The 13252-nt window shown below is 37.3% G+C and overlaps 1 protein-coding gene across 1 annotated transcript; it reads right to left on the bottom strand.

Moving 5' to 3' along the window:
• Positions 1–1879: 1879 nt before the first annotated feature.
• On the bottom strand, positions 1880–3707 carry LOC132286355 (mitogen-activated protein kinase kinase kinase 20-like). The gene has a single exon (XM_059788680.1). It carries the CDS (start codon positions 3248–3250, stop codon positions 2003–2005), a length of 1248 nt encoding a protein of 415 aa, XP_059644663.1. The 5' UTR covers positions 3251–3707; the 3' UTR covers positions 1880–2002.
• Between the last annotated feature and the right edge of the window lie 9545 nt (positions 3708–13252).

Below are 13252 nucleotides of genomic sequence, written 5' to 3'. Positions count from 1 at the left end.
CGCCATTAGAAAGTGGCGCCATTCATTAAGATATGATTGGATTATAATGCCTCTGCTCTTTTACTAGCATAGAATGAGAGAAAAATTACACTTCCCTCGCCATAATAATAATTACTATTCATCACTATTTCTAAATTAGGCCTACTAGATTTGAACATAAATATTGAGACAAATTCACAAAAGCTAATTCAGAGATTTGCAGGGAACGAAGAAGTCATATAATGTCATCCCCACTAATGGCGCCACTAGTGAATCACAATGAAAACATTTGAATTAAAGAAAAGAAAGAAAAGACAATTACCTAGTGTTGATTCTGCCTACTAAGGATGCTGGGAGGAGTATCCTGGTACAAGTCCTTGTCAGATTTGATGCTCGATTCACCTTATCAAGAATCATTATCATTGTCTGCATCTGAAACTTCTTCTAATGATTGATTCAATACCCTGTCAGCAGTCTGTCTGTACGCACCTTCTTTAGAAGACAACCCTTTTCAAATCCTTTCCCTCTTTCAGTATCTTAATTGGGACTATAGGCAATTCATGACATAAAGCAAATCTTGTTTATTATACCAAAGAGGCTTTGCTAATGGCATCTCATGCACAACAAGGCCAAGAGCCCAAATATTGGGGGAGGCTCTTGTATATTGGCAATTACAGCTTCAGGAATAAGATATGGCAGATACCTCTCAAGTAATGATAAAACCTCTTGTTTGCTTCCCTTTTTCCTTCTTGACAACCCACAATTACCAAGCTTGTCAGGCAAGAGTAGAATGTTCTCAGGTTCTATATTGCAGTGAACATAACTGCACAAAATGATGTGATTAAGCCCTCAAACAATAGACCATGTAAAGCACCTAAAATCAGATTCAATTAACCCTCTGCAGCTTGTTTGCTTGATCAAATCAACTATTGGATGTGGAAGCTTTCTGGTCTTGTTTAAAAATCTTAAGACCAAAATAATAAATAAATAAATAATGCTTTTCCTCTGTCTTTCCAGTGAATCAACTGGATCATTTCACTAAGAACTCATAATGTAAGCTTCCTGCATTTTACTTTGGAGTTCATTATATGAGACAACACATAACCATATTTCCTATGGAATGCAAACGCAAAGAATTCATTGAGAGAGAAAAAATTCTATATATTTTTTATAGTATGAAATTTCTAATAGTGCTCCACCAAATAAACATCTGGAAGGTTTTATACTCGTTGAAACTTTGAAGCGATGAGGGCCAAAAATCTAATGGGAATTCACAGAAAGTGAATAAAATCGGATGATTAAGTTTCTGACAATTGGTCTGAGTCATAAGTTTATCAACAGACATGTGTACATTGGTTTCATGAATAGTTTCTAGCAGAGAATATCTGATGAACAAAGACTCATTTCTCTGTCAGCTGTCCCAACCACCCATGATTGTGTCTTTAATAAATACAATCTTCGTCAATCGTATTCAGCCAATTTGGTAAAACTAGTTAGCCAAGACAATTCGAGATGGATAAATTTCAGATTTTCTTATATAGCAATGATCATTCTAAACTTTCCTGGCGTGGCAAGCACATAACCAGACATCATTGTTAAATTGCAATATCTTAATATACATGACCGAAGATCCTTAAAACTTTCTAGACAAAGTTCTAGTTAATAATGGAACTGGATAGACATTTAATTACTTGTACGATGCAATCATTTCTTCTTTGGGGGGTGGGGGAGAGAGAGAGAGTTATTATCGGCCGGCAGACTTGAAAAAAATATTTGAGTCTGCATATGTGTGTTGGGTATCTCAAGAGTTCCTGGGAGGTAACAATAGATAATAATATCCATGTCAATAACAATTTTAACTGCCTGGTTCCTTTGAAATGGAAGAAATGCAATTATAACATACTTAAATGCTGTGTTTATTTTCTATTGAAATGAATCATAATTCCTATAACAAGAAAGCTATTGTAAAATGATCTCTAAATATACTTGTAAAGAATGACTACATGTACCGACACAATAAATGCTATAGTCCAGCAGGAATGGCAAAAGCAATTGGACACTGCTGCATTTTGTTTGATGAAACCTGGTCAAGTTCAGGAGCATTGCTAGACTTTGTAATGTCCACCCTTTCTTGAACTTCAGATGCTTCTTCTTCAGCAAAACTAGAAACCACTTCATTATCCATCTCCTCTACATCTTCTTCTAGCGAAGAATAGAAGGAGTCCCCTTCAGATATGAAGCTACAATCATCGGAGAAGCTGTAAGAACTGAACTCATCATCATTATCAGAGAATGTAAATGACAAGTCCACATTAAAGACGTCGTCCTCTTGTTCAACTTCTCCATCATCATCAACTAATCCTTCTATAAATGGATGGTTCAGTAGCAATTCAGCTGTCAATCTAAACTTGGCCGTCCTCACAAAACAACCCTTCAAGAAGTCCTTCCCCTCTTTTGATATATTACTTGGAATTGTAGGCAATGTACGCCCTTTACCAATCTGACGTAGAAGGCTCTCGGCATCCTGATCTTCCTTCGTATCCCAATGCGGCTTCCCTGTTAGCATCTCAAGCACAATACAGCCAAGAGCCCAAATATCAGAGGGAGGCCCTTGTATGTTATCAACCACAGCTTCGGGCGACAAATATAGAGGAGTGCCTCTCAAATAAGGATCCAACTTTCTCTTCTTGTTCTTTTCCACCCTCTTCGCCAAACCAAAATCACCAATCTTCACCTTAAATTTGGTAACAGGACCTACAGTAATAGGCAGAAGTATTATGTTCTCAGGCTTTATATCACGGTGAACATAACCACAATGATGAATGTGATTAAGCCCTCTAAGAATTGACCTCGTATAGCACCTAACATCGGATTCAGGCAATCCACAACCGCTCGATTTCTTAATCAAACCAGCTAGGGTTCCCCCAGAACCATACTCCAACAACAAATTATACACCATGTCACCATTCTCACTGGTCGTGATCTCATCCCCAAAACATCGAATAATATAAGGGCACCATTGGATGTTACTCAAAACCTCTCTCTCCTTCTGGATTGAACCTGAAACAGAGACCTCAGCAGATTTCACAGCAATAACTGATGGCAAGTAGCTATATCGCAATCTGGGTTTCTTGGAATCCGCGAAATAAACTGACCCATAACTTCCTTTCCCTATCATCGCACCTCTTAACCATGCCACTCCATCTCCAAATTTACACGCACTCTTCTGTTCAACCTTGTATTGAAGCTCGAGTTCTTGCTTTCTCTTCATCTTTTACCTCTTCTGTTTCACCAATTTTCAAATGCTTCTTGAAATTAGGGCTTATACACAACTATGGTTGAATTAGGATTAGGGTTTGGAGAAAATTAAAATCCAGCAAGGCCGGAGGATTTGGAGGGCAGAAAAAATACGACAATCAATCTTATTCTTAGGGTTTTATACAAGCAAGAGAAAAGGGTTCTGTTTCCTTGCGCTTTCTAATATTTTAGATTTTCCCCGTTAGCAGCCGCGTTTCTTTGAAGCGATTTCAAAGAGTAATTTAACCGAATAACGGTCATGTGTGTAGTATACAAATATTGACTAGCAAATGTAGTCATACTCAAAACTTTTTGCATATTTATAATCTCGTGGGAAAAGAAATGAAAATAATAAAAAATGCCAACAATAAAAAATAATAATAATATGGAGTATATGAAATGTGATCAGAAAATCCAGTCATTGAAATCATGGGGACCCGCCAAAGTCAATGTAATGCTTCTTAATTTCGTCATTTAGGTATTTTCGTCTTTTGTCTGTAGAGTATGACAATTGTCCGAAAGTTGGTTAGTGCATTTTATTGAATTCAGAACTCTTTAAAATGTAAGGGTGATCATTTTTGCAGTTTTTTTAATTTTTCGGACTAGATAGTTCCGTGTGAGGCTCGTTACCAAAATTGTCGTGTACAAAGATTTTAATTGAGTCCATTTGCATTCCATGCATTTTATTTAATGTGCCTTATGTGAATTTTATATACTTGTGTATATGTATGATTTGTGGTGAGAATTAATAGAGAAAAGAAAATGAAAAAGATAAAAGAAAATGGTGGGGCCCACACCTTTGTTAAAATTGGTCAAAGAGACATTTTTGGCCTCATTTCTCACTTCACTCTCTCTCTCTCTCTCCCCGCTGGTATCTCTCTTTTCCTCTCAAGCTTCCATTTTTCTTTTTCTTTCACTTCAAGCATTTAAACTTTAATTTCTCTCTCAATTCTTGGTATTTTTAAGTATCATTTTCGATAATTCGAAGAGTACAGCGAGATCTTCATATCCATATAAGCAATTTTAGTTTTAATGCACTCTAGGGATTCCAGTTTTGAGACCCGTTTGGGGGTTTTTGGCTTAAATTAAGATATGGTTTTTTAATTCCCAATTTCTTGTTCCTTTGTGAGTCAATTTCTTGTTAATTGTTACTAAAATGTTTAATTGATGTTAATTAACCCTAGAATGATTTTATTGTGGTGTATAAAGTTTTTAATTTTATGTATTAATTGATGTGTATGAAAAACGTGCTTAAGTGTTGATTTCATATGCCTATTGTATTACTAATTGCTAGAAATGATGTATATAAGTATGTATAATTTTTTTTAGAATTTCTTGTGAAGCATGCCTTATTTAAGTTGTTTGCCTTGAAAATGATATAATTGTTGTAATAGAAAGTTTATACTTAGATGTGTTGATGATATTATGTGAGAAGCATGCCTAAAAGTTAATTTCCATGCCATAGTATTTATTATTTTCTTAGAAATTTCTATGAAGAAGCATGTTAAATTGTGAAGTGTAAATTTCCTCTATTTTCATACTATTGGAAAAAAAATACATTGCATGCATCCATAACATTGGGCATGAAAGAAAAGGGGAAAGTGTTTTGAAAAAAAAAAAAAAAAAAAAAAAAAAAAAAGGGAAGATTTTGGGACATAGTTTTGATTAAAATGATTTTTATGAAAACCCAGTTGCCGCGGAGCTACTAAAAGGCCGTGGTGTTAATATAACTTAGAGGGAACTAGGGAGATTGCCCTAGTGTAGAGCTATTTGGGCCCCAAATGACTCCGCGGAAGTACCAACGGTCAAGGACAATAGCCAACCATTCTCTCGTGTCGCCGCAGAGTCACCAACGGATGGATTATATTAACAATTTGAAAAGTGATGGATTTAGATTTTGAAAATGAGGAGCGACATTCATAGCATCACATATCATGGCATGGCGTTGTTATTTTGGAATTGGAATTAATGTTGTGTTCCTTCCCGACATAGTATGACCCCGCTTCCTATTTCTATTCATTGTTTGGATTCACGGGGTCACAAGAAGTGTGTCTTAGGCACCACCTACTGAGCAATTTGCTCACCCCATATATTTAATATTTTTCAAGACACGGATGACAAGTGGCGGACAACGCTCCTCCACAGGGTTCGATGGGTTAGTAGACCGTTTTGACATACATTGTAGCTATAATCTCATTTTATTATTAATATTATTTATTTATTTATTATTACTTATTTTTTTTATAAACCCGGAATGACTCGTATAATATGTATTGATGTAGGAAAGAATGATGCTGTCCCTAGTTGATCTCGGGTTCAGTTAAGGACCTAGCTAATGGTTCGCACTTATGGGTTCGGGTCGTTACAAATTTGGTATCAGAGCAATGGTTCGAATACCATTAGGGCGACGGGTAGAGGCCTACTTGGTATTGCATGGGGAAGTTGAATTGTATGTTTATATGTTTATGTGTTAAGTGTTTAAATTTTTTTGAAAAGCATGCCTAATTGCTTACTTACTTACCTGCTTATGTGTTAATTACTTGTCGAGTTAAAGCATGCTTAAGTATTTAATCATAAGTGACAATATTTATAAGATTAATAGCATGGTTAAAATTTTTAAGGCATACTAAAATGACAAGGTGTCTATTAATTGAGTTGCTTATCATATATATGGATATACTTACCCGATTATGTACTTATTTTCTAAGTTGTTTATTGTTGTACTAGTATGCTATATGTGCTAAGATGACGAGTGTTAAAGTTATGAAACATGTTATATGATAAATATAACTATGTGCTAAGTACCACGCATGCTTATATGTTATATGTGTGTAATACTGACTTAAATGATCCATGAGTAGGTGTTATGTTTTCAGTATGTAATTGTTTAGCCGGCGCGTTTTTATGTTGTATTAGTTCTGTGAGTTGTTACTTACGACTGGGGAAGGTATCAGTGTTGTGAGCAGGGGTGATGTGAATAGCACGATCTTTTGAGTCTGGTTTTGATCTGGACATGTTGTTCCATTAGGAGTCTTTTCCCTAGAGACTGGTAACTGTGAAAGGGTTTAATCTTAGATGTCTTCCAGGACGGAAGTCCTCATTTTCTTGCACGTGCGAGAGTTTGTGTTGTGTTTTCTCAATATAGTGAGTGGACTCTTGGGATGATGGATTAGTAGGGTATGGTGTGTCAGTCATGGGTTCCTTTCAGGTGAGCAAAGTTGATTAGATGTCACAGGACGTGAGGTGGTATGTAGTGCATGACTTGTGAGGTTCAGGTGTTATGCGGGTTGAGCAAGGTTTGTATTTGAATTTTTATTTTGACATTCAATAATGTTTAAGGTTGCGAATTTGTCTCTTAAATTGCCATTTTGGGAGTAAGAGTAGAGGTTGACCTGGAATTGGTGACGAGATAGGTAGGTTGCACTTTTGTTTTGATTTCCAATGAGGAAGGCAGAAGCTTAATGTGATGTTTTTTGGTGACCATAACGTGTTTGGTCACAGATTGTGTTGAGCCAGGATGAGGAGTGACCTCTTGGGCTTGGTGGCCTATTCTATTTGATTTCTTTGTTTTGTGGATAGGTGTGCGTGAGTGTGTGTAAGTGGCACCAGAAGGCTACCACACTGGGCGAGTTGCGGGCACACAACTCAGATGAAATCGATGTGGACATTCCTTTGTGTTAGATGGTAGTCAAAGCGATTGGTTGGGAGATGATAGTGTTAGAGGCGTAGGAGTTGTATACCCTTTTGTTTAGTCGGATAGGTCAGTTGTAGGTATGACTTTAATGTCCAGTTAGATACCAATGAGAGACCACTGTTTTGTAGTTGTCGTAGAGTGTAGATTATGTGGTTGACCGTTTGGCGTAGTGTCTGTTGTCCCTTTTAGGGATTGTTCTTGTAATGTTGCCGCGTAGGATTCTTATTTTTCTTATAGCGGGTGTTGACTATGGTGTCGGGTATCTTGAGTGATGTGTGTTTTCATGCCGAGTTAGCATCACTTTTAAATGAGTGGTTGGTAGTGGAAGCTTGTTGTTTTCAGGGGATTGGAATTGTGAGTGTTGTTGTATGTTGTCAAGTAGGTGATGGGATTGTGCGCCACTTGGGACGATTATGGACGGTTTAGTCTTTAGAACCAGTGAGAGTGGTGCTGCCAGATATACACCTTTTTTCTTTTGAAGAGTCAGTGGATTGTTGTGACTGGGGTTACAGGTCTTGTGTGTGCGGTGTTCGAGGTGATGTCATTTTGAAAGGTGAAAGTGGATGGGTGGTAAAGTGTCATTTTATGAGGTTGTCAATTGGGAGTGATGGTTTCCAGATGGGAATGAACGCGGTGTCCAAAGTGCTATGATTGTTTCTAATGATCAAGTGTCATGAGCATTAGTGCTCTTATCTGGTTGGTTTTGGTTGGCATGAGTATCGCGATGTAGCATGTGTGAGGTTCCATGTTTGTGTTTGACGGTCCTTAAGTGGCGAGGTCACCTAGAATTACGTTCGTAGTCTCGTATGTGTTTCCAGTTGGTTCTTCTCCTTGTGTGTAAAAAGTTCATTTCATCTCAGGTGAGATTAGGTGTCCATGGTTGGACAATTAGTGAGTAACATGCGACAGGGTGTCGGGTGCATTCAGGTGTGAGTTGTCATTCTCTTGTGAGAGCGGGGTTCATTACCCTTTCCATTTGTTCTAGTCTTGGCAAGGACGTCGTTCATCGTGAGACTTGTTCTCTATCTAGGTGTTTTGCGCGTTGATGAGCGCTGAAAAGTGCGCATTTAAACCCCTTAAGCTTAGGTATTATAGAACCTTTATTATCTTACTTTTTCATTATAGACTAATTTCGTGTTATTGCCCTTTTTAGGTGCTTATCCCCAAAATAAGCAAATTCGGCCAAATAAGAACTTAAAAGAAGCTAACTCAAGCTGGATGGAAGAAAGGAGCAAAGTGGAAACAGATTGAAGCAAAGTGTGAAAATTCAGCAGGTTCGATCGATCACAAGGATACTTCGATCGATCGAAAGTTCATCGATCTAGACTCCCCAAGATGGATCCAAGCTCTTTTGTCCTTATGTAAAGATCCTGCAAAGTTAGATCAATCCAACAATTCTCAGATCAATCAAAAAGATTCCATCTTATCCTGTTGTACCACCCTACCTACCACTTTTGTCTTATTCCCCAAAATATCTCAGATCTGTCCTTATCCAAAAAGGCGCCGCCATCGGAGGATTGAGCCAGCCAAAGTTTAATAAATCTCAGCCATGTGCGATCGATCACAGCACAGGTTCGATCGATCGAACCCTCTCAAATCCGAAAAAAATATATTTCCAACTCATTAAAAGTTGTCTCACTGTGTAATCATTGGAGGAGCCCTTGTGTACGAGCCTAGACCATTGGGTGTGACATTTGAGCTACCTATATAAGGAATATGAGCCATTTTTACACATATGCTTAGGGAGATAGTTTTTGATAGTCTTAGATACAATTCTTAGAGAGGAAGAAAAGAGAAGAGGAGGCTAGAGACATTCTTGAGAGGTTTTCCATCTTCCTCAAGAAGAATAGCATTTCTACCATAGAGATAGCCCTTGAGGGTTGGAGGACACCATTCATGAGTGGCTAGACATCCTCTTGGGGCTAAAGTTAGCCCTAAGCATGCTTTCTTTACCTTGATTTATGTATTTTTGAGGGGATTTGTGTTGTAAAACATGTTTTGACATATTTATATACATAGATCTTGTTTATTCAATGATTTGTATGGTTTAATTCTTCCAATTGATCATTTCATTCTATCCATATGTTTATGTATGCTAGGATAGATGTTCATGTGTTTATCTCTATCTCTTGTGTTATTGATGCATGTCTATGTGTGTTGATACTATAGATCTAGAGATTGTCAAGACATAGTGCTTAATAGAATTCTCTTGTGGTTTATTTGATGGTTCATACTCATTTCTTGATGGATTGTGCCTCTCCCTTAGTTTAATTAGTTTAATTTCCATGTCATTAGTTTAGATGTAGTGTAGCTACCCTAGTTGTTAAATGGGAGGATAATCCATGCTTGTTGTTTGATGTTCCATACTTATGAATGCAAGTAGTGTATTTTTCTAATTATGTGATGTGTTTGGATTGTGAGCTTAAAGAATGATTAATGACTTAGTTTGATGTATTGTGCTATTCATTGTGTTGTTTAGACAATATATACTTAATTGGTCATTCATGCTTATAAAAATAATCACACACACTCACTATTGTTGCAACATGTGTTTTCCCTCTCATTAATTGTGAATTGAGTGTAAAGAAAAGTGATGCTTAGTGGTGATCTTTAAATCTTAAGACCCCTCTCTCTTATTTTCTCTATCCTTTAATTACTTGTTTTATATTGATCTTGTTTAATCTTAATTGTAGCTTAATCAACCAAACAACCTACCTTTGATCACTCGACCTACTAACCCTAAGCATTGTTCCATTACTAGTAGCCCTTCAATCCCTTTGGACGATCCCTACTCACCTTTGCTATAATTTAATTAATGGTAATAGTGGTATTTATAAATTTAAAACTTGGCTACATTGCACATCCACTATCTTTTGCACATTTTTAGGCTTCGGTGTTTGACAACACCACGCGTTCGTGGGCGGACAGATTTGTAAGTGGTTTGTTATGTTGTTAGAGTTCACTGGTAAGGTTTGGTTGTATACGTCGACTCACTCCCACGGAGGGAGGTGGAGTCTTGAGTTTTGTAATGCTTGTTCTGAGAATGGTTTTGACTGGTGGAATGAGAGGCACAGGTTGCCAAATAGGGATTTTGTTTCCAGTGTATGGTACTATCGGTGATGGCTAGGAATTATGTTGTGAACGGTAGTTTGAGGATGACTGGGTGATGTGATGTGAGTCGTGTATCCGGATGCTTTTATTGATGTCTGAATTGAACAGTGCCTTGAGGACAAGTGTTGGTATTGTTTAGTGCTAAGCAGCTAGAGAGAGAACTTGTGATTTCATTGAGGAATAATTGGAGTGATTGACCTTAGTTTTGAGGTTTTAGGCATGAGATGGGTGTATTGTGTGTTCTGAAGGGGTAAGAATTAAATCGAATGATGCTGTGAAGTCATCAATATGGTGTGGGTGTTGTGAGGAAATTAGAAATCTTTTGTACGGGTTGATGGTTGTGACGTTTGGTGTTGTGTTGCTTTTAACTTGTTATGATTGTCTGATTAAGGCATGATTGAGATTCTTAGAACTGGTATGTGGTTTCTTTGTTGTCGAGGTTACGTATAGTGATGGATGGATAGTGAGTAGATCTCATTGTTGTTTTGTGGACTATGTAAGATTGTATTAAAAGTGTGGACTTGAGGACAAGAACGATATATGTGCTAGGACCGGATCAAGGATGAGAATGGCATGGCCAACTATTTATCCTGAATCAATCCCTCTTTAGTGCGATGTCATGTCAAAGGCCAATGATTGTTTTGAGTTGTCACGAATAGTGAGAGTATGGTATTGGGTATGTGTTAGTGTGGTGGTGTGGATTCAGGAAGTTGTCTCGGGTGACGAGGTGTGTTAAGTGAGACTCAGTGCCCGATCTGTTTGATTATTAAAGATCTTGTTTCGAGAATTTGTGTCTTGGGTACAGAATAGTACACTTACTGATTTGGTGACTAATGTTTATCCAGTCATTGGGAGACTCATTGTCTAATCATCTTGAAGTTACTGAGTGCAATGGTTGTCATTTGGTGTGATTAGTAATCGTTGGTACGGTTATGTCGTGGTGTAGCTACGTACTAGATAACAAGTGTTTGGTTTGTCAGAGATGTGTAGATTAGAGTTGAGATTGATTGAGATATGGACAGGATTCTTTGTCTGGGGTTTAGTGTGTTCTTTGAAGGATATGTTGAGGTTTGATGTTATCTTTTTCGGTGGTCTGGTCACTGTTCTTTTCTTTGGTCTTGGAGCCTTTTGTGACTGTGTAGAATAGACTGATCTCCATTTTATGTCAGGCGTAACGTCTAGTTAGTCTTGTGCTTTAATGAAGAAAGAGATGGGTAACCGTATTGGGTTTTGGTGGCAGTAGCGTGTGATTGCATGGTGACGTCCGGTGTCAAAGGCAATAATGTTGGTGAGTCCATAGTCTCAGGGTTTTGTGAGGTGTTCTCGGGAACTGTGTGGTTCTGGTCATCTCCTTAAGGAGGGTAGATTTCGAGAACAAATTCTCTTTAAGGAGGGTAGATTGTAATACTTCTGAATTTCGTCATTTTCTATTTTTTCAGAATTTTTATCGTTGTAAGGGCATTTTTGTCTTTTGTCGTTTTGCGTACCAGACACTGTGGAGTGTGCCAGTTGTGTCCGAAAGTTGGTTTTGAAATGCAAGGGTGATCATTTTTGCAATTTTTTTAATTTTTCGGGCCGGACTGTCCCGTATGGGACCCGTTACCGGAATTGTCGTGCACGAGGATTTTAATTGGGTCCATTTGTATTCCATGCATTTTATTTAATGTGCCTTATGTGAATTTTATATACTTGTGTATATGTATGATTTGTGGGGAGAATTAATAGAGAAAAGAAAAAGGGAAAGATAAAAGAAAATGGTGGGACCTACACCTTTGTTAAAATTGGTCAAAGAGGCATTTTTGGCCTCATTTCTCACTTCACTCTCTCTCTCCCCACTGGTATCTCTCTTTTCCTCTCAAGCTTCCATTTTTCTTTTTCTTTCACTTCAAGCCTTTAAACTTTGATTTCTCTCTCAATTCTTAGTATTTTTAAGTGCCGTTTGCGGTAATTTGAAGAGCACGACGAGATCTTCATATCCATATAAGCAATTTCAGTTTTAATGCACTTTAGGGATTCAAGTTTTGAGACCCATTTGGGAGTTTTTGACTTAAATTAAGGTAGGGGTTTATAATTCCCAATTTCTTGTTCCTTTGTGAGTCAATTTTTTGTTAATTGTTGCTAACATGTTTAATTGATGTTAATTAACCCTAGAATGATTTTATTGTGGTGTATAAAGTTCTTGATTTTATGTATTAATTGATGTATATGAAAAACATGCTTAAGTGTTGATTTCATATGCCTATTGTATTACTAATCGCTAGAAATGATGTATGTATGTATGTATAATTTTTTTTAGAATTTCTTGTGAAGCATGCCTTATTTAAATTGTTTGCCTTGAAAATGATATAATTGTTGTAATAAAAAGTTTATGCTTAGATGTGTTGATGGTATTATATGAGAAGCATGCCTAAATGTTAATTTCCATGCCATGGTATTTATTATTTTCCTAGAAATTTCTATGAAGAAGCATGTTAAATTGTGAAGAGTAAATTTCCTCTATTTTCATACTATTGGGAAAAAAAAATACATGGCATACATCCATAGCATTGGGCATGAAAGAAAAGGGGAAAGTGTTTTGAAAAAAAAAAAAAAAAAAAAAAAAAAAAAGATTTTGGGACAAAGTTTTGATTAAAATGATTTTTATGAAAATCCGGTCGCCTCGGAACTACTAAAGGGCAGTGGTGTTAATATAACCTAGAGGGAACTAGGGAGATTGCCTTAGTGTGGTTGAGCTATCTAGCCCCAAATGACGCTGCAGAAGTACAAACGGTTAGGAACAGTAGCCAACCCTTCTCTCGTGTCGCCACGGAGTCACCAACGGACGGGTTATATTAACAGTTTGAAAAGTGATGAATTTTGATTTGGAAAATGGGGAGCGACATTCATGGCATCACATATCATGGCACGGCGTTGTTATTTTGGAATTGGAATTAATGTTGTGTTCCTTCCCGGCATAGTATGACCCCGCTTCCTATTTCTATTCATTGTTTGGATTTACGGGGTCACAAGTAATGTGTCTTAGGCACCACCTACTGAGCAATTTGCTCGCCCCTTATATTTAATATTTTTCAGGACACGGATGGCAAATGGCGGATAACGGTCCTCCACAGGGTTTGAGGGGTTAATAGACCGTTTTACCATACTTTGTAGCTATAATCTCATTTTATTATT

This window comes from Cornus florida, unplaced genomic scaffold (assembly GCF_030987335.1).
Source record: "Cornus florida cultivar Cherokee Brave unplaced genomic scaffold, ASM3098733v1 CherokeeBrave_3.0.0_Hap2_Chr11, whole genome shotgun sequence".
Classification (NCBI taxonomy): Eukaryota; Viridiplantae; Streptophyta; class Magnoliopsida; order Cornales; family Cornaceae; genus Cornus; species Cornus florida.
Note: the sequence above shows the minus strand (reverse complement) of the source record. Positions and strands in the feature narration are given on the sequence as shown.

Excerpts from the sequence above, each read along its gene's own strand:
- LOC132286355 (XM_059788680.1), bottom strand. The coding sequence starts at position 3,250 with ATGAAGAGAAAGCAAGAACTCGAGCTTCAATACAAGGTTGAACAGAAG.